This window comes from Trachinotus anak, unplaced genomic scaffold (genome assembly GCF_046630095.1).
Source record: "Trachinotus anak isolate AG129_WGS33_773 ecotype Australia unplaced genomic scaffold, CSIRO_AGI_Tana_v1 ptg000005l, whole genome shotgun sequence".
In the NCBI taxonomy this organism is placed as follows: Eukaryota; Metazoa; Chordata; class Actinopteri; order Carangiformes; family Carangidae; genus Trachinotus; species Trachinotus anak.
The window spans coordinates 9654108-9676208 of record NW_027273856.1 but is presented as its reverse complement, the minus strand read 5'-3'; the positions used below and the strand labels follow the sequence as shown (position 1 = coordinate 9676208).

The window sequence follows — 22101 nt, the reverse complement described above, 5'->3', positions numbered from 1 at the left end:
TTCACCAAAATCAGCAGATTCCACCACTACTCAGGCCACAGCTCTTTGCACCAGCTCTCAAATGTATTATTATTATTATTTTATTTCTCACAATCCTATTTTCAACAATTCGTCAGAAATCATCCTGAAGGTGATCTGACTTTTCACTGATCAAAAGTTATTAAGGAAATTCTGTAATCTGTGTCTGAAAGTTCAGTTTTAGGTAATAGTTCATAAATCAGCACATGTGCTCAGATGCCAGGTCCGGCTTCACTTCGCAGTCTTGGAATATTTTGCCTCTAGGGGGCACCACAAATGCAAAAAGTGAATATCTCATAATCAGCCACATGGATTTATGCGAAATTCGGTTCACACAATTGAAGGTCATTAAACAGTCATGCATAAAATCTGGTAATGATTGATTAAAGTGGGTATTACATATGGCTTATTACAAAAGAAATCTAAATGACTTGACATTTCACATTCCAAACTTAAAAAAATCAAAATAAATCACCTGTAAATCCTACAGAGCTGAAATGTTTTCAGCTCATTCACTGAATAGTGACAAAAGTTTGGCTCACTGCAACCTATGATCGCTTCAGAAGTGTGTCTATATTTTTACAAAATCAGTTAACATCTACGTATATCTTAACAACTCTTGGTTTACATGCTGCCAAAACTGACACGAACATTCTTTCATTACTCAGATGTTTGATATGATGTCAAACAATGAGGCCACCGTGACATCCAGTGTCTTAACTGTAATTAGTATGGTATGCAGTTTTCTATTTCTCCAAATGCTTGATCAAACTTCATCCAAGTATTAGACAATATAAGCAAATTGGTTGAGTGAGTAGAGTAGAATGTGTGTTTTTTTTTGTTTTGTTTTTTTTCTGTTGTTTGTTTTTTTAATCAGAATTTTATCACCAACATTTTGACAGTTGGAAGTGTTTTAAGTTTAAATAGACAAAAATTCTTTGGCACATATGTCATTCCCTCAAGATGTGACAGCATGTGTAGAAGCTCTCTCTCCCCAGTGGAACAGTCAGGTCACCTTCTCTGGGGACACAAAGGTCTAGAGTTCAGGTCCCCGTGTGGTCAAGTCCTACTTTCCAACAGTGTAGTGATTCATGCATGTGGTATCCAAATGCTCACAAGCTGCTCCCAAGACCCATGACATTTCCTCAGGTCTTTAATGTAGCTTTAATGTAGCTACACTGCAGATGCTTTAAAACTGAGCCAGTGCCACTCATACTTAGGGATACTGCCCCCCTGCTGCCTCTGGACATTTCAGAACTTCACTCATCACTAATTATGATCAAATAAATGTAAATGATAAAATTAATATCCAAATGAGTAATTTATTTGAAGCCACAGTATTCCTCAGTATCTTGGAAGCCCAGAACTTAACATAGCCCACAAAACGAGACTATGTTACATTAGACATGCAAGCTCTGTTGACAGAGAGCAGACTCACATTTTTACTATTTTTTATTTTCTGTCTTGTTTCTAATGGATCTTTTATTGTGTTTTGTTTTTAAGGTCATATTGTAAAGCCCTTTAGGTTGCATCTTATTTATGAAAGGTTTAACGTAAAGTTATTATTAAATGTTACTCTCGTGATGATTAAATGCTTTTGGACATTAGTGAACATTACGTCCACAGTGGTCTTATTTACATCTGTAATTCTACTCCCAAAGCTCTGATTTGCCAATCAAATGAACCGGGTGTGTCTCAGGTTTGGTTTACCTTCAGCAATAATAAGTTTGCATTTTGCATTCACCAACAGCCCTCTCTGTGTTCTAATTGGCTGTTGCCAGGTAGCTGCCACGGCTCAGTGCAAAAATAAAGAGAAAACAAATACATCCAAAACAAATGTGAGGTGCCATGGAGAGGACTGTATTCATGATTTCATTTCTCAAGATAATGATTTTGAGTAGAACAGAGGCCAAAATACACACACACACACACACACACACACACACACACACACACACACACACACACACACACACACACACACACACACACACACGCAGGAAAGAAATACATACCTGTCCTTTGTAAGTTCTTGTAAAACCTCATGGTTTATGTGACAAGCCTGGACACATGACTTTCTCATGCTGTCAAGTGTCATAAGTTTTTGTGAAGCAGTGATGAGACACAGAAGAGCTGTTGATTTTCTTTCTTAATAAGAACTATAATTGACAGCTATACAAACAGTTTTGTAACCTTTCTTTAATGGACAATTCAATTGTACATTCATTGTACAATTGAATTGTCCATTAAACATACTTACATTTTCTTCAAAACTGCACCAGGATACAGGATCCTCTGTCTGCAGTTGGTGCTTGAAAGCTGTGTCTATGGTTTCACTGTCTACACAGACAGGAAGACACAGACTCTGAGGGTTACAACATCAATGAGGGATGAATATTATTATTGATGGCCACTATCTAAAGAAAACTCAGTGTAGAAAAATCAGAGTGACAACAGCAACGCTGGTGGTGTGGCTACACATGCTTATGAGCCTCAGCAGTTCAGTGAGGTAGCAGAGCTCTGTGTCTTCTTTACTCATGGTGATGAACTTCCATGCCGACAACTTGTTGTGTGTCTGTGTCTGTTTATGGTTGTTCCATCCCTTTGGAAGAGTTCCAAGGCACAGGGTCAGACAGGGTCGGTAAAAACATCCTGGTGGACCATCAGTGAAATACTTTCTTCTTTCTTTGAATTCATCAGTCTATAAGTTTTACTGTGTTTGCATGTGTGTTGCTGTTGTAACCTGAGCTACAGGCCTGGAAGCCACATTAGGTAGTAAGTAAAGCTGCTGGAAAACACTAAGGGTTTACTGGTTAGTAAAGGGGGAAAAAAGCAGTGACGCATCATCAGTGGTCAAACACTGAGCACCTTCCACCCATGCAGTCCCGTCCGTGTGATCAGGCTGTGAAGCACTGTATCATATATTTTAAGGATACAGCTTTTGGGGAACCGTCCTCTGCTGCACTGCCAGTTCATTACATCTATGGTTTTAATATTGTCACTGGATACGTGGCGTGTTTGCGTGGCGGCTTTGGAAGATCTTGATTTCGGCACCCATGTTAACGGATTAGAGTGGACACACTGCCTGCATGAGACACACGTCTCTTGCATCGGAGCTATGTTGCGTGATCCAGAAGTTCGGTGTCACACCTGTTTTTCGTGTGTGACCCACTCATCTTGCAGCAAAAATAGACAGAGAAAAGACCTGTTGACAGTCATTTTGACATCATACCAGCAATATTACACAATGGTTTCTGTTTTTCTCTCCCAGGTTAAATGTTCTTATAGAAATATCCCTCATGTTATTTCACATAGAAACACCTAGACTCTAACAGATAATGGAAAGTTCTGTAGGTTTATGTTGCAGCACTAGTTTAAGTTATTTTAACCTAATTCAGTCTTTGGGAAATCATGTGTTTCTGTCAGTCTGGAACGCCAGATGCCTCTAATTACTACATTTCCCAAGAGCCTTGGCTGTTGATGTCATGTAGATGGAGCATTGAGAGGCACAAATCAGGGCAGTAGCAATGCAAAACACTTTGTCATTGCAGTTGGGAACAAAACAAGTTGCCATAATTTCTGAATTCAGCCAAATGAACCCAGAATGTGACGCTGCGGGTTGTTTTATCACTTTCCTCAGCACTGTAATATAAAGCTTTCACTGTCAGTGTAGCATATAACACAACTCTGAGGCTCAGTCAAAGTTTACTTCTCCCAACAATTTCTTATGTCCACAGGCTTTTTATCCAAAAGCTAAATGTTGTCTCAAACGTTTGTCCTCATGATTCAACCAGCAGACTTACATGTCTATCCCAGCTATGGAGGTGCATTAACTGTGACTCACTTTACATTTTCCTGCAGGAAATGAATGCAATTTTTAGCTCTGGAAGCAAACGCACCCTAAATAGTTTTTTCTGCTTCCTGACTCACTGGTACAACAGAATCAGACAGGGGATCAAAATGCTGGATGTGCAGGGAAAGTACAGCAAATAAATGTCTTCCAAATGAATCTGATCACCTTGTCGAACTTACCTCTAGACATAGATATAACTCTGAAGGACAGTATCGTCATAATTGAGATTATGGCCAGAATTTTAAAAAATGAGATCCAAAAATTTAAGATTAAAAAAAAAAAAACTTTAAAACATTCATCTTCCTCCCTCCATTTGACCTTGTTTCCTATCCACCAGGTCACATGGTTGTTTCTGAGGGTGGGGTCAGGTGTTTGCAGTGGGCTGTGGTGGAGGAGGGTGGAGTCAGGAAGCATTTGCAATGACTGCATGGTGCTGATGAATGCATTAACCTCAACTCCTCCCACCATACTCCTGTCCCTTTTGCCTTCTGTCCCTCCTCCTCCTCACACTTCTGACCACAGCATGTCCACCTGAACTTTCTTGCTGATGAAACAGATTTTGTTTGTTTTTTTTTGTGAATCACTGATACTCTCTGGAATGAATAGCACAGACAATAGTAAAAAGGACCTGCTCTATATGGAGAGTGTCCTGAGATAACTACTGTTACGATTTGGTTCTATATAAATAAAACTGACTTGACTTGACTCTGTGTAGGCAGCACATGAGGAGCCATATTAGCCATAGTTCATTCTTGCATATATCTGTTTCCATTCGAACATACATTTACTCTACTCTCATCTGTATTTCTTTCCAATGGATGTAGTGTTTAAAACACACTGGACACACACTACAGCTGCAGATTTACAGAGAAGACTTAAGGCAAACAGACAGTGTAAATAGTCTGGTCACCTGTAGAAGATAAAAATGTCATCTCTATGATCAGCTGTTGATGCAGTAAAGTTCAATAGAAGCAGTTTTCTTTTTGATCGGCAGCATGCTCAGCTTTTGTTGTTGTTACATAATATCCTTTTTGGCTCCATCAAGCAAACGGCTTAGAAAATGTCAGCAAATGCATTATTCATCAGGGTTTTTCCTGGGTGGTACCATCCTTATCACATGTGCATGTGCACCGCACCCTCAGCCGGCTCAAGCCAATGCTTTCTACAAGCAGCATATTTTAGGAGTTCAAAAGGACAATAATAAACTATAACAGGTTAGGAGATGTCACTTTGTGCATTTAACACAGTTTGGTGATGTTTTTAAGACTAAATTAAATGATTACTTGAAAAAAATAGATCAATCAAGAATGAAAAGGATCTTTTCTTTCAGCTCCACACCAAACCTTTCTGCCTGAATTCACAAATTCACTGTTAGTGTCTTTAAGATTTTTTGAATATGTACCAGTGGAATATCTTCCAGCTGATATTTGGCTGAATGAGGACATTTTCTATTTATTTTGTTTTATTTATGCTTTTTTCAGACAAACACTGTCCCAGTGACCACATCAAAAAGGAGCATGGGCCCCATCTTACACCCACAGCAACATCAACCGCTATGCTGGTGTCCGACAGATACAATTGTCATTTTCCCACCCAGCGCACATTTTGTTTAAATTGCAAATGCACTTCTGCACCTGAGTGTTCATGGGTGTGTTGGTCTTACAATAAGTTGTGGTCAGGCGCATTGTTCGTGCATTGTTGGTGCATTGCTATTATGAGGCAGCCAAAATCAATTGACCAACCAAAACCTGGTCTGTATATCACTGTCATTGTACAGGTGCAAGGTAGTAAAAAAAAAATCCCATCAGATTCTGTTTTAGCAGGGTCACCGTCACTGCACTCTGAGCTCAGCGCTAGATGATGGTGATTTGTTTAAAGAAATGCTAACAGGCCAGAGGGTTTTTGCCCAATAACAGAATGATAATTCTCCATCGCTGACACACAAATGTGGAGACAGGTCTTAGACTAACTGAAGACTCTCCCCTTGACTCCTCTTGCACTCTGACTCTGATCCTCTCTATCACTGGTTGTTCACGACCTCAGACCCGACAAATTTACTGCATCTCATCAGTAACGTGAATTATCATCTTTTAACCTCCTGTGATAATCAGCTGTTGTCTGCACTGTTTCACCTGCCCTCATAATTCTCCTCCTCGTGAACTCACCTAAAAGTAATTACTGACTGGGATGTGACATTAATTTAGGAAATTTAGTGTGCTTGGATGCAGAAGAATCAATATTCACCTATTTTAACAGGCATGAAATATCAGGGCGGTACCACCTGACACACTCCTGCTGTAGGAATAAACAGATTCTCTAAAATGACTGCGAGACGACCCTGAACCTGACCCTGACCCTGACTCTGACTCTGACCTGCCTTCCTCCACTAGACACTTAGACTGGTCAGCTGCTACACTTGGCCACCAGCTCAGCCTTTAGTCTTGACTGCTGAATGCTGAAATCCACTGTATGACACCAGTGCTTAATGTTATTACTCTGAAAACTATAATAACCATGCCTGTAGTTTTCGAAGCCTCTAAGCTGCCTGTGTCCAACACAGTCTTTACCTTAGTCATGTTTATTTCCATTTTAAAATGAATTCTCTCTATATCAGTGCACGATACTGAGAGTTTTTCTCTGTGTCCTTTTACTCCAGCCAGAGAATTTGCTCCTAGCCAGCAAGTTGAAGGGGGCAGCAGTTAAACTGGCAGATTTTGGCCTGGCCATTGAAGTACAGGGAGACCAGCAGGCATGGTTTGGTGAGTACAGACAACTTTCATATGCAGTTTTTCTTGAGAAATTGAGAAATAATAAGATGGGAATTTAACAGCTCTAGCTCTCTCCACACTGTCTTGGTTGGTTTAATGTCAACTGAAAAAAGCTTGATATTCACTATCAGTAACTTTTTCTAATACAGGATCTTAATCATGTTTGTATGTTACAATGTATGTTCTATGAATATGGTTTATCAAAGAAGGGCCAATACACCTGTCAAACAAATCATGTATGGATTCCAGCCATGTTGATGGGTTTGTCAAAAAATGTCCTGCTAGTGCAAAATTATGATCTTTCTCATGGATTTTGTCACTGAAGTTGTTTTTATCATATGATATGGAAGACTGAGTTATTTTAGGCCTGAAAAGTTCACAATCAAAGGAGTTAAATAATAGAACAACTGCAGTGAAAAAGGGAAAAGATTTGGAATACTAATTAAATTAAAGGCTCTTTAAAAGACAATATATTGAACAGATATTGGATGTACTTACGTACATATTATTACTGATTTATTGTTTGTTCCTGACCTTATTTTTGTTCTGAGATAGGTGGCAGATAGTTGAGTTCTTATGTTAATCACAAAGCTCAGTGTTAAAGCAAAAAAAGGGGGTCCGACTTGAAATGTTTTACTTCTTCCTCCTTTTCATCTGTGCTAAATTATTTACTGGGATTCTGATGAATCAGCTGATGTTTTTGTTTGTTTTCTTGCACATATATTTTATTTTGTGTTTAAAGTAAATCACATCGATCACTCAGTCAACGTCATACTTCTGGAAGTTCTTTGTTTTGTTATGCTCATCATTTTTCTAGTGAAATGTCCCTGTAAGTGTTGAATTCTTCCGGAAGCAAACATATTTCACTGGAGTGAACAAAGCTATGTTGTCAGACGCTGTTGCTTGGTTGCCCATGTTATTGAGTATTAAAAAAGTCTATATCTTTGAAGTCTGTGTTTGTAAAAGCATTTAGAGAATCCTGCAGCATGACACTTTTAGAAAGATCTGGGCCAGTGTTCACAAAGCATTTTAGCAAAACCACTCAGAGTTCTCCTAAGTCATACTAAAAGTTTCTAACTAAACGTTTTCTCCTTAATCCTCTTCACAAAGCTGCTGAGACCAACTTTTACTGTGCTAAGCTAAGAATGCGACTCCGTTGCTATGGCTGACATCAATTCCTATGGACAAGCTTCCTTGCAAGAACCATAGTGATTGGTTGATGAAAGACCAGTCTGTGACAGTGAAAACGCATGCGGAACCTCCCGCAGTAATAATAAAGAAAACAGAAATAAATGAAAACAAATTGCATAATTATGGATTGCCTGCTGTTTACAAAAGTAGTGGATTTGCCAAAATGCATCTGTATGATCAGGTTTGTGTCAACCCATTTTATTTTACGATAATTACATTCAATATTCAGTTCACTCAATGGAAAGAATTGTTTTCTTTAAAAATAATGAAAAAGTTGAAAACTGATTCAAACCTTTTGTTCCTGTTGTAATGTAGCTGTGGTCCCCTCCGTGGGTTGAGGTAGGGTGTGATATCCACTGTCCCTCTTAAAGTGATATACAGCTGGAATAAGATGCCTTTCAAACAGCTGCCTCATTTACTCTTAGTCAAAAAAATGAGGAGTCCTAAAGTTTGGACTGACATGCCCATTATTTTCAGGGGTTTCTCCTAAATCGGCGGGTTAGGAGCTACCTTTATCCTTAAGATGCTTTGTGAATACGGACCCAGACATATTAAGTGGAATTTTTTTATTAGATTTATGGATGTTTATCTGTGATGGATACTGGAGAAGAGACAAATTGAAGCAGCGCTAGTTGGATCTGATGTCTGTTTGACTGAGTTTTGACTTTCAGGAGCAGGGCTGTAGTTTTGAAGCTGAAAGGTTTAATGGACCCAAAACAAGGTGTTTGATTGGCTGTGACAAAATAGATCTTGGTTAAACCTTTGATGAAAAACATGCCATAAATGTGCTTCATAGACTTACAGCATTCATCATTTTGTTGCAAAGGTAGTATATAGTGATGAAAACTAGATTTTTCTATATTTGAGCACCTTCAATAGTTTTCCTGAATCCTTTCTTGCTGAAGCATGAAAGCAAATTCAGACATCTCTCTCAGGTGACAATGTAACACTTTGCTGTCACCTGCTTCTCAGGAAATTTCTTACCCTGATTAAAGTCATATGAAATGGAACAGTTAGATTTTTTTGTCCTAGTTTTGTGTTTCTTTAAACACCAAAATCACACAAAGATCTTCATCTGATCCATTTTATCATTCAGAGCTCTTGTTACATCACACCTGTCTGAAGGGACTAGGTATGTCACTGCTCTTGGCTCTTGTATCAAGTCTGGATTGGATGGATATCAGGCCTATTTCTCTCCCTATTCCCTGTAGAACAGAGAAATAATTGGTCTCTTCCCCAAGCTCCAGCCTCATCTACTAGACCACGTTCCATTACCCAAAGGGTCTGCCAGTACCCAGAGGCAGTTGTAGGAGTTTTTAACTAGGGTGGCCCACGGGTGGCCCACCGGTGGCTTGTTCACCTCGGCTCATAAACTTTATGGGACCACTGATCCTCAGCTACTGTGAAGTGTTTGACTTTCAGGGGATGTTCATAACAAGCTTGTGATAGACTTTAACATACAGGAGATGACCAGCTTGAATGTTTATGTGTGTGTGTTCCAGGCTTCGCTGGGACACCAGGGTACCTGTCTCCAGAGGTGCTGAGGAAAGATCCTTACGGCAAGCCGGTGGACATGTGGGCCTGCGGTAAGAGTTTCTGCTAACCACTGTCTCTTTTCAGGGGAAGCCCAGTGGAACAGGTGCTTATGATTATCTGCACACAAATGCCAGTGTCTGAAACAGCCAATCGAAGCCCCTCAATGGGGATGGCCACTACTTCAAAAGAGCACACTAGAACAGAGACAATGGTATTGGTGAAATCATGTTTTCCTTTTTTTTATTTTTTTTTCTTCATAGCTGCTCATACCAGGTCAGATAAATAAAACATGTCCACAGTTCACATTTACTACAGTTAAATTAAAACACCAATTTTAATATTTTTGACCCCTGAAAAGCTGCACTAAGAAAACTATAACAGCTTTTCTTTGGTTTCCTGTGATTGTACTAATGTGTGATTCCATCTACTGCTGTTCTGGGAATATTAGGAGTCTGGAGCATGAGGTAAACAGTTGGTGGGCCTAGTTCTCTACTCAAGTACCATTAAACTTTTACAGAAGAAGATAATAATAAAATGAGCTCCAGTCAAACCTCCACATGGTGGAAAGCAATGTAGAAAACCTGGTGGGAAAAACTGTCTGGCACTTCTGTTTCTTTCACGTGTTATCTGAGGAAGGTTCCAGTCTCCACACAGATGTGATGTTTTTGTTGCTTCATTTGAGTGGAAGCTTCGGAGGATGTTTAAATCACATCCTTCATGTACATCATACTTTACTCAGTAAGTCTGTTTGCATTGCACCTCCTCACACAAATGTAAAAACTTTTTTGCAGGTTCATTTATTTATTTATATTTGCACAAATGCACATAAAACAGGTGGATGGAAACACCTATCTGTCTGAGGTACTGAGTGGATGGATACACTGTAGTTTGTCTAGAAATAGTTCCAACATGTTACACTAACATACAGCACCAACAGACATTCATCAAAATAGTAAAAGTAAAAGCAGCTCTAGAGGTGTTTGTTGGAACTTCCAGACCGTTATAAATCTTGTTGTCAATCTGAAGTTACACAACAGGTGACTTCAAAATACCAAATTCAGATGGATATTGAATTCCCCCTGCAGCTGTGCAATGCATAGCCAGTTGTGCATATACACTTTTGAATTTTGCATTGTGACACATCATCACAGACTCAGCGTAAATGTCATTTTATTTTCACCCATCACCAACATTATTGTCCTGCAGTTAAGAGCTGCAGTAGAAGAGATGATTGAGAAGAGTAGGGATTAACTGTAAACTGGTATGTGCGCATGTGTCTGTGTGTCTGTGTGTCCGTGTGTCCATGTCCGTGTCCGTGCGCGGGTGTGTGCGTGTGTGCACCACAGAGGAGTACAGAGGGCTCCAACCTCTTGAATTAATTATTGCTGATGCTCATTACACACATGTGTGATGGGCCAGGCCACCTGGGCCTGAGCTGTCAGACACACTTTCTGAAACACACTTGTGCGCCTTTCTGCACACCTGTGCTGACTCACTGAGTGCACAGACAATAGCCAGTGTTGTGTTTGTGGTCAGACGTTCTCGTTGTCAGATAAGGGGCCTTTTATCTTTTCCTGGCAACTGGCCAGCCAATCAAAACCCAGCACCCCTGGTGACTACAGCAAACTCAGGCACTTGGTGTCTGTCTGTTGCCACACTGTTTGTTATTTAGACATCATGTATTTGTTACTATTTGTCTTTATCTCAGTCTTTATTTCTCACTTTACAGACTGTTGGTGCAAAGTTATGGTTTTGATAATTAATGTATGTTCTCAGAGTCTCTACTTCAAAATGTGTTTATTGTTCATAATGTAAGCTGTCTGTCAAGATTAACTCTGATGACTGTAATGTGTGTGTGTGTGTCTGTGTGTGTGTGTAGGTGTGATCCTCTACATTCTCCTGGTGGGCTATCCTCCATTCTGGGACGAGGACCAGCACAGACTTTACCAGCAGATTAAAGCTGGGGCCTATGATGTGAGTTTTACAGTAACACTCTGTCTCTCTCTATATATATCATAATATTAAATAAAACATGATATAACTGCATAAGTAAAAAAGATAAATGCATAATCACAACAAATCAAATATCTTAAAGGTTTTACTCTTCTCCAGTGTTTTATTTGAAGTGTTGATCTCCATCAGAAGATATATTTGTGATTTTAAGAACCAAAAACCATCTCAGTGTAGTTTTACATCTCCTCTCTCAGGCTTCTCTCTGGAGCTCTAGTAACAACAGGTCAGTGAGCCAATCAGAAGAGAGACTCTGAGCTTCTCCTCTGATTGGCTGACTGTTTTCTGAGTGATCTATTAAAAATATATCACATTTCAGGTAAAAAGTCAGGGAAACCAAATCCTGCAAGGTTGGATGGTGGGTACAGGTGGGCAGGGCTTGGGGCATGACTGAAGGGCAGTGACTGTTTTGTTGTGACATCACAAAGTTCCAGAATTCCTGACGGCTGGTTTTAAGGCACAGTTTCTGAATACAGGCTGTGTGCATTTCTCTGTGGACTGAGGCTTTGATACATTCACAGTATTGTTATAGAACCTCGACCTGCTTTATAATCACAAACACATGGACATCTACCTTTCTATAATATGGTACCTTTAAACAGTACGAGGTGTAAGAATAAAGATGACATTTTTTTCAGTTTTTGTCCTTTTTTTTTGCACATGACCTGCTCAAGAGCATAAAACCAAGGAACAGAAATAACAGGTGTGACAGGTCAAAAAGCTTTTTGGCTTTTTATGAATGGGGTTTTAGAAAAACTCACAGCCTCCCCCTTTTTTTAAAAGTGCTAAAATTAAAGTTTCAAATTTAATTCTCTAAGTTTGAATGATCTGTTCGTAAATTGAGCCACTGGTTTATGGACATCTTAGCTCTATCTTTTCAGTTCAGTCGTATGGTCTTTTTTGCGATTGTTAATGATATTGATGCAAATGGTTTGTGCTGGGACGGTACGTGTAATGTGGAGAGGTCACCAAGTAGTGCAAAGATTGGGTAAAGGGTATGTTGAGGCTGAGCATCTTGATAGCCTGCTCATGACCTCCGACCAGAAGTTTTTGATGAGTGGACAGAACCCGAGGGCATGGAAGTACATGTCTACTGAGCTTGAGCAGTGTAAACGTGTATTATTTTGGCTAAAGCCCATGTGGTAGAGTTTGTGGGTAGTGGTGTGGGTTCTGTGAAGGACTTTATACTGGATTAGTTGGGTTTTGGAGTTACATGTCATAGAGAAGGTGTTATTGCATATGTTGGTCCAATTGAAATCTGATGGAAAGTTGCCTATGTCTGTGTTTCATCTGTCTATGGCTATTGATAGTGTTTTGTTGTTGGTTACCAGGAGTTTGTATATTTGAGAGAGCTTTTTTTTTTAGTTTGAGTGATTGTAGCTTAAAGTAAAGTGGAGGACTGTGACTGTTAAACTCTTTCAGGTTGATGGTTTTCTTTATGATTTCTCTTAGCTGAATATACTGGAAGTGGCAGTGAGTAGGGATGTTATATTCTTTTTGGATATGCTTGAAGGTCTTTTGCATGCCATCCCTGAGTAGCTGTCCCAGGCTGGTTACTCCTTTCCTAATCCAGGCTGAGAAAGAAAAGGCTTTCTTACTGATTAAACACATGAGATTGTTCCAGAGGGGGTATCAGAGGATGTTGAGAGGTTAATTTTAGCACTTAAATGTTGTATCCATTATTTTATTTCATTTCAATGTGTTGAAGCTCAGAGCCTGAAGAACAACTTGACCGTACCTGTATGTCACTTTCCATCAGTGTGTGATTGCACCTGAGACACACTGGGGATGTGACACCTTGTCATAAAAACACACTGAGTGTTGTTTGAAAATGTTCTGTGCCAATACAGTACCTTACTTTTGGTGCTGATAATAAGACTATTTCCTCTGGTAACTTAGAGGTACCTAATGGAGTATATAACTACTGTGGCAGTGTTTTGATGAACGGCTCTGTGTTTTGTTCATATTCCATACACACGCACACATCTAAGCACACAGGTGAAGCAACACACGTTTCTGCCAGTATTATCTCACTGTTCACTGCTTTACAGTTGGTGGTTGTACTGCACAGGGAAAAGCAGCAATGTGCCAATAAGGCAGGAAAGAAGAAGACTATGAATTAGCCAACATAATGCAGGGTTTACAAATGTTTTTTGAGGAATGGGATGCATTCAGCACTTTAGTCAAAGCTCAAGAACACACACGCTTTCTGGTTTGTGTGTTTGGATGAAACTACACAGGGTAACTTTTAATGTTACTTTAATATAAAACTGTTTTAGCCTCTTGTTTCATTTAACTGTACGTGCCAAACTGCACAATGCATCTGTCTTAAACAAATAACTTAACAAAACAAGTTTAAAATTTGAAGAGTGCCCTAAATTTAAGTCAGGGAATATATCAGATTAACAAATAAGTAAGTAGAGCTAAAGATCTGACCACTTATTTGATGCTAATTTTTCAGACACAATAGTACAGACAGACTTTGGTTGGCACCATTGTAGATGGTTGGTGGGACAGTGTAAATAGTTTGCGTGATGTCTGTCTTCCAACAGTTCCCCTCCCCAGAGTGGGACACAGTGACTCCAGAGGCCAAAGACCTGATCAACAAGATGCTGACCATCAATCCAGCCAAGAGAGTCACTGCCACAGATGCACTCAAACACCCCTGGATCTGCGTACGTCTCACACACACACACACACACACACACACACACACACACACACACACACACACACACACACACACACACACACACGCCCCAGGATGTCTGTTCATTTAACATCCACTTTTTCAGTCAACACTAAATCACAACACTTCTAACTGCATATGAACACACCTTTACTCATTAGTTTTTGATACAGGTCACGTATTGTTCAGATAACAACACACACTATCTTTGTGTTACAGCAACGCTCCACTGTGGCGTCCATGATGCACAGACAGGAGACTGTGGAGTGCCTGAAGAAATTCAACGCAAGAAGGAAACTCAAGGTGAGTGACAGCAGGTGTTATAGGGCAATCCCTGTTTTTCTTCTAGGAAAAAAAGAGTCATTGTTTAATCGCTACATTACTGGGGAAGTTAGGAGATGAAGTCATAGGTCAGACCCAGTCACAGGCAGCAGAATGACTAATCATTAACCTTTCAGCTTGTGTAAACACAGCAGTCTATGTCTCTGAGTCCATGTCTCTCTCCACAGGGTGCTATCCTGACTACAATGCTCGCCACTCGCAACTTCTCAGGTAGGACTGAACCAGTTATAATGACAAGGCTAATGGTCATATTTCTTCCCAGTCCTGCCGCTAGTATTGATCTCTTCTGCAACAGTCACACAAGTTATCCCTCTTGACAAAAACAGCATTAGTGATGACAGCTTCTCCTTAACTCTGTCTTTATTATATATTTAGCAATAGTTAAAGATGCTGCTCTTTTGAGTGCAGCTGGTTTTTTTAAATGCACTGGCCTTTAGAGCCCATTAAGCTCCATCTGGCCTCTCCTCTCATCAGCTGTCCGCAGAGAGTGAATGACTGTACAGATCGATAAAGTCCCGTCTTTAAAGGGCAAAACATTCAAACTGAGTCTAACATTGATTGTTTCTCTTTATGACAAATCACAATATTTATTTTAATAAACCTAAACTGTCATTTTCCAATCGTAAATCATTATCAGTGCCTAGTGTCAGTGTAAACATGCCCTGTTTACTCTTGTTTTTCTTCCCTCCCCTTCTTGTGTGGTAACTCACCTGTAAGGTAAGAGTCCTCAGTGTAGCTGACACTTCTGCACAGTGTCAAGCTACACTGTCAGGTTTGGTTCTGAGGCATGTCATGTCTACTAAAGCACCAGTATAGAGCTTACAGCTGACACAGTGCATCCATCAGTGGCCATGGCGGAGGAAAACAGCTTCAGGCATCAACAACATTTATCGTCAAATTCAAACATTTATGAGTTTGTAAATAATCTGTTGTTGGTGTTGGTGCCACAAAAGCATACAGTGTGATGTAACTGTAGTCTATGCTACAAAATTCTGCTGCATAATCAACAACTACTGCTAGATTAACTTTTGTTAAGTCTATGCATTTAATTCATAAACTATTCATAAATAATTAATAAAGTAAGCTCTTGACCTTACCCTTCACAGTGCCTTGAAATAATGTATAGAATGATTTGGTCCTATACAAATAAAATTGAATTGAGTTAATACAGGCCCGACATTAACATTACACAAGAGCCATCACAACTTGTAATTTAATACTTTGTAATAAGTATGAAATGAGTTGTCATAGATATATGTATGTACAGGTATATATATTTCATATAATATCTGGACTGTGTATTTTATTAATAAGGGCCATACATTTACATATTGAATTTGTTACAGTTTGTTCTTCATACACTGCAATTCTAAAAAATAATTAGTGAGATGTATGCATACACTCTGTACACACCTGTATAACTTACTTGCATACACCTGTATAATGACTTGTTATAGTTATAGTGTTATAGAGTACTTTACAAATGTCAGGCTCGATTTTAATGATCCAAAATTCACAGTCTGAAGCATGTGGCACTTAGGGCGCATCCGTATCTTTTTTGCTATTTTAACAGCAGAAAAAACTGTTGCTGTGCCAGGAGCATTGTTCTAATGGCTTGTACTAAGTGTCTTAATTATTCATTGAACATACAGTAAATGATGCATGACAGCGTAGTGCAACACACAACATGGCACAAAGATTGCTCTGACCCTCTGTGGCTGTATTCTGTTCCATCCAGACATCTGAAGCATTTTCAGCACAACCTGCTTATGCGTAACGAGCACGTTGTGTGCTCGCCTATCTAGGCACATATTACTCTCTTGACGATGTGCCCTTAAAATTACAGTGAAATACTGCAACAATGACTTGAGACCAGGTTTTTGTTGGTCTATCGAGCAATCTGCTGCCTCACAGATAGCAATGTTCCAGCAATGCACCTGACCACACCTCATTTTAAGACCACATGCTCATGGGTGCTCAGATGGGCTCAAGTGTATTTACTATTTGAAAACGTGGGCACTGAAAAGCAAAGACACTTGCGTTGTGCTTTGTCCCGCTTTGCACCAGGTGTATGCCAAATCTATATGATATCTCTATCGTGATTCAAGACTTACATATTTCAGTTAATAGATAAAAAGCAGATTACAATGAAATACTTAGTTAAATGCATGAACATACACCAATCAGCCGCAACATTTACAGTTTGGTTCAAGTTTGGTCTCACATGTGAAGATTTCATTTGAATAATTTTGCCTCATAAATCTTGTCATGCATAGTAAAAATTAGTCTGATGATGTTGTGATGCAGGAGCTTAAATAAAGATCTTCGTTGGTTGTTTTCAGTTTTCACTTTACAAAACCAACAGGAATCAAACTGGTTCATCTCATTTACATGTACCAGGAATCACTCCTGTGCTATAACATGACAGTGAGCACCTCTCTCATTAAAGAGAGAGAGAGTTGTGTAGAATTCAAAATTTCTGACTTTGGCCAACCCAAAAAGACACAAATAAAAGCTCATGCTGTTCGAGCAGTTTTGACAGTGCTATTAACCCATGCAGATTCAACACATTAGGATTATGAACTTGTTTTGAGTCGTGGCTGTGGCTGAGCGGAAGTTTAGAAACACCTCCATCTGATGAGATCCTTTTGTTTGAGCTGTACATATAAGAAATTACAGAACCATGCACTGCACCACAGGAACATTTTCCTCCACTACAGCTGCTAAAAGATATTTGATGTCACTGAAAAGCTGCTATCAGTTAATAAACATGCACATGTCTATGGTTTGACAAATCACTCCTCCTAAGCAAACACCTTCAGCTGCCAATCAAGCCCCCTCCCTCACAGAGGATGCACAAAACCCTGAAACCCCAGCTCTGGTCCCTCTGCCTCTACCAATCATCTCCTCTGTGTCTCTGACTGTTGTTGCATGTTGACTGAAACGTTGGTGATTATTGGCCAACACACCTGAGGAAACGGTCACCTGTCACATGAGTTCAGCTCACTCCTAACAAATCAAAGATGTTCTCATAGTGTGTTTGACATAAAACACACAAGTCTTTGAGTGAAGGTGGGCAGAGAAGGAAAAAGAGAAGCTTAAGAGCTGACGTACCCAGACACTGCTGTGATGTCAGTGTATCCTATAGTCTTATCAGATGAATCTAATTCATGTTCACGGCTAATGATTCTGGAACTTTTATTTCATCTCCTGATTTAATTTGGATTTTTCTCTTCTGCTTCCAATTCTAGCAGGGCCCACTTTGAGGTTGCTAGTAATTGCCCAGCCTTGTACAGATATTGTGTGTGTGTGTGTGTGTGTGTGTGTGTGTGTGTGTGTGTGTGTGTGTGTGTGTTAATCCCAGATGGCCACTGATTTCCTTCTGTTGTCCTTTTTTCTCAACAGCAGCCAAGAGCCTATTGAACAAGAAACCAGATGGTGTCAAAGTAAGTTCAGCTTCAGTTTCAGTCCTCACTTGTCTCGATGTCCTGCACTGTGGTTTTATACTCTATGGGGCGGTGCACCCCACTGCATCTCAACAGATTCAGCCACGTAATGTTTTCAGGTTGGCCGTCCATCCCATTCTCATGAACACGACAGTGACACCTTAAGGGAATATCTTCTTCAAATTTTGCACAAAATGTTTACTTGGAATCAAGGATGAAGTGATTAGATTTTGGGGATCAAGGGTCAAAGGTCACAGTGTCCTCATAAAACACATACACTAAACATGACACAATTTAACTCAAATGGCTAATATGATGAAATGATGACATTTTATATCCAAGAGGTCAAAGGTCAACCTTACTGTGACATTCTAATGTGCTGCGAAAACATTAATTCAGGAAGAGATGAAGAGATTGTGACCATATTTTCTACAACTTGACTGGTTGGCGGAGGAAACAACCATATGCTGGTAGTTGTGGTAGAACACTGGAGCATTGTCAGTGAACTAAAGCAACAGCAGTGAACTGAGCTGCATCAGGGAGATGAGTCTCTCCCAAGTGGGTACAACATATTTCCCAGTAATGATCCCACTCTGTGAGAGGAACAGGAGTATCTGTTGTCTGAGCTGAGGAAACTTCTGGAAACTAATAAGCGATGATTAATTTATGATTTGAGGGTGGAGATACACTTCATCTCCACTCAGCTGTCAGAAGATGAAAATCCTCCATTGACACCACTAGCAAGCGCGTGTGTGTATGTGTGTGTGTGCTTCCTCTCTTTTTACCCTCTGCCTCTAAATCTGTCATCATTCAATCATTAGATTTCACTCTGTCATAGGTTATTAATTAACCAGACTCTGTCTCTCCTCATCTTCCTCCAAACACCATCAACTCCTGAGTTTTCTTTTAGTTTATCAAAGTCACATTTTCTCACTAACCCTGGTAGCTGCCAACTGTGTGAACAGATTTAGTTTTTGGGAATATCTGCCACTGTGACTCCTGCCACTAGCCTGTTACAGTGCAAGTGAGTAGCAGTTTGTTTGCGCTGCCTAAAGCAACATGTCTTTACAGAAACAATTACCTGGTAATAGAAAATCCATATGTGGACATTTTTACTGGGGCTATTTGTGTTGTAGAAAATATCTGATCACAGCAGATTTTATTAATGTGACTTAAGGACACATCATCTGTATATTTATTGGGCATAAAGTATGTAGATGTACTGACATATCACACAATACAATGTAACAATGAGGACGAGGAACAGAGGGAAATAGAGACATGCTAACACACACAGCTACATTCGGTAATCTTCAAAAAAGAACTTCAAAACAAGCTGACACACACTCACTTAAAGTTGTTCTGTTAGCCTGCACGTAAACAGTCTACTCATTCAGCTACTTTAGCATCAATTTAAATCATGTTTCCCTCCATCTAAAAGATGTAACTCCAAATTCACTCTCCTTTTAGCTCTGTTTTAGTTTCCACCAACTCCTGAGAAAGAGTCCATCTTTATGTATAGTCACTGGTACATACTAGGTTGAGTTTCTGTCTTGTTGTGTTGTGGCTGCTCACTACAGAAGAGGAGGACGGATGGTACAGAAGCTTTCAGGGTAGGCCTGACCGTGTAGCTGCTTGTTATTCAGACTCACCCTGCAGTGGGTAGTTAGAGTAGAAACCCCCTTGTGTTAAAATTACATCACAGTGATGCACAATGCTAAAGGCTGGGGAGGCACTTCATGACTGAAAACATCACACACTGAGTTGGTTTGGAGAGAAGTGTACCACCTCTGTTCAACACTGTGAGACTGGCCTGTTTCTTCATATACCGAATGCTATTAGGATTGATTTTAAATAAGCACTAAGATTCTATAACATGAAAAAAACATTTTTAACTATGTCTGTTTTAATACATCTGATCCAAGCTGTAACTACCTTTTTAGCACACTGATCTCATAATCTCAGAGTGTTATTATAATTATTTGGGAGTTTTAACAACCTGGGGAGAGTTTACAATCAGCAGTTAATAACTGACACATGGTGGTATTTTACTGGCTGATGCCAGTATTTTAATACTACATTTGAAATATATATTTAAATAGTACAACTTTTGAACCAAAAGAAAAAAGGACAGAAAACAATTTAGACCTTTATTTTGGAAAAAAATAAATATATAACAAGTCAGTCAACAGCTACAATATTTATAATTTGAAAAAATTCTTTTGCAAGGGCCAGATTTTCTGATGACATGGAATATTTTTTTCTTGGGGGGGGGTGGCTCAGATTCATGATACATGATGCGGTATAGCTAGATTCTTATACTTACTCCAACCATAAAAATATTTCAGTGTGACACACAAATGCTTGGTCGGGTGTGATAACTGTTCTGTGTTCAATTCAAAATCAAACTTTTACCAAAGTGAAAAGGAACAACATAAGTCTCTCCCTTTGTTAGAGACATTTAATGCATCATTTTAAATTTATTTACTTAAAAGAACATATTCTCAAAATAACTCCTAATGCAGCATCTGGTCCATCTCAGCTTCTATTCATAGTTGTAACTAGGAGAGATAAACATTGATCCTTTGTCAGTGGCCAGTTGCCTGAGCTCGGTTCACAAATCAATTTCATTTATTGCCTGAAGTGGAAACAGAGTGTCTGAAAACCACTTGCAAGATCATCTGTGTAAAAAAGCATCAACTTGGTCTGAACTGGAAAGTCAACTGTGATTATTAAATTGTGTCTAAAGTAAAGAGTCATGCAGCGCGTCCTCAGCCGCAGAACAAAGATTAGGAGGAGCTGCAGAATCTAGTTTTCTTTTTTCAGAATTGAAATCTTCTCCATCTTAGTGCAAAATAGATGATATCAAAATCTCACCCCTCTCCTTGTACCCGTTGTTCAGAGGTCAAATATAATATATATAGCTGTCATCTTGTTGTATTGATGCAGGTGAAATAGTATCGAAGCTTTACAATCATACTAGACTCATAGATGCTTAGCACATCTGCCTGTCAATATTCCAACATGTTGTTTTGAAGAAACAGTTTTGATTCTTTTGTTGACATGTAATTGTTAATGACTGTTTATGAGAGTCTAATCCTGGTTTCCATCACAGGATATCATAGAACAAATATTAATTTGGATATTCATATTTGTTTGATCATGATTCGGTCATTGTGGTTTTGTTACTGTCAGTCACTTTTTTTTTTCTTTTATGTCCAGTTTGCATATTCTAGTTCAGTGAAACTAGCCTGTAGTTTGCATAGTAGCTGCACAGTGTCCTAGATACCAGCTCACAGCTCAGTGAGGGTCTTCTCCAGGATGGACCTCTCCAAACAGCCAACAGCACATGTACCAACTCAATCACACCAAAGTGAATGTATCTTTAGTTGGTGGAGTCGGTGAGTTTTAGCCACTTGTCATTTTACAGTGCGCCACAAGCAAAAAAAAAAAAAGGAGAAATGGTTTACATGGGTACCTTCCAGAAAAGGCAAATGTGACATCATTATGTTTCGGTGTAGTGTTCTGGCCAAAATATAAATGTCTTCAATGAAAAGACAGCCACTTGTAACACACAGTTTCAGTTAAAGTTGAGATATTTGACATCTTTTAAAACTATGTGCCATTAATGATGAAACACGTGGGACCATTAAAAATAACCAAGATTTTTTTTTTTTTTTTTTATGTTTGGTTGTGGACTCCTCAGCCCACAGTTACTTTGATTTTTTCTTGAAAAGGCAGTTTTACATTGAGTACTTATTGATAAAAAGGGCATAGTCATGTCTAGTTTAACGACACAGCCTACTGGTATTTGAAATTCTCTGTTACCATCATAAACAGGAGTATTAACTAGTGAATCAGAGTCCTAACAGCTATCATTAACTCTCTTATAAGCAGCAGAGGGACACAGACACAGCTGCCTTACAGCTTCTCAGGCCACTAGCTGATCAATTTTCATTTATCCTGTGAAACATCTCCACTTCTACTGAATGCATTGGTTTGTTAGAGAGGTTTTTTGTCCTGATGACTTTGTTGATTTTATATCATGAGGTTGCCATATTTGGTTCAAGTGAAAAGTATCGTCAGTTATTGGATGTATTCCTATGGGATTTGGGGCAAACATTCACATTCACCACAGGATGAACTGTGAACTGATGACTATGACACCAGCTGGTCAAAGTTTGTCCTCCACAACTCATAAAGTTCCCGTCAGCCTCAGCTGGTCTTTGTGTTTAGTGTTAGTTAGCT

At 39.3% G+C, this 22101-nt stretch overlaps 1 protein-coding gene across 14 annotated transcripts in view; it reads left to right on the top strand.

Annotated features, from left to right (window-relative positions):
• camk2d1 (calcium/calmodulin-dependent protein kinase (CaM kinase) II delta 1) overlaps nt 1–22101 on the top strand; it is a 106545-nt gene that overhangs the window by 67726 nt on the left and 16718 nt on the right. For 7 of the 14 annotated variants that reach the window (XM_071478289.1, XM_071478283.1, XM_071478288.1 and 4 more), the window contains exons 7-13: nt 6528–6630; nt 9333–9416; nt 11246–11340; nt 13929–14051; nt 14285–14368; nt 14575–14617; nt 17816–17853. In XM_071478289.1, the coding sequence (XP_071334390.1) occupies nt 6528–6630; nt 9333–9416; nt 11246–11340; nt 13929–14051; nt 14285–14368; nt 14575–14617; nt 17816–17853 (570 nt within the window). Of the gene's footprint in view, nt 1–6527; nt 6631–9332; nt 9417–11245; nt 11341–13928; nt 14052–14284; nt 14369–14574; nt 14618–17812; nt 17854–22101 lie in introns of all 14 variants that reach the window. The other 7 variants (XM_071478287.1, XM_071478281.1, XM_071478286.1 and 4 more) reach the window with 1 other exon arrangement.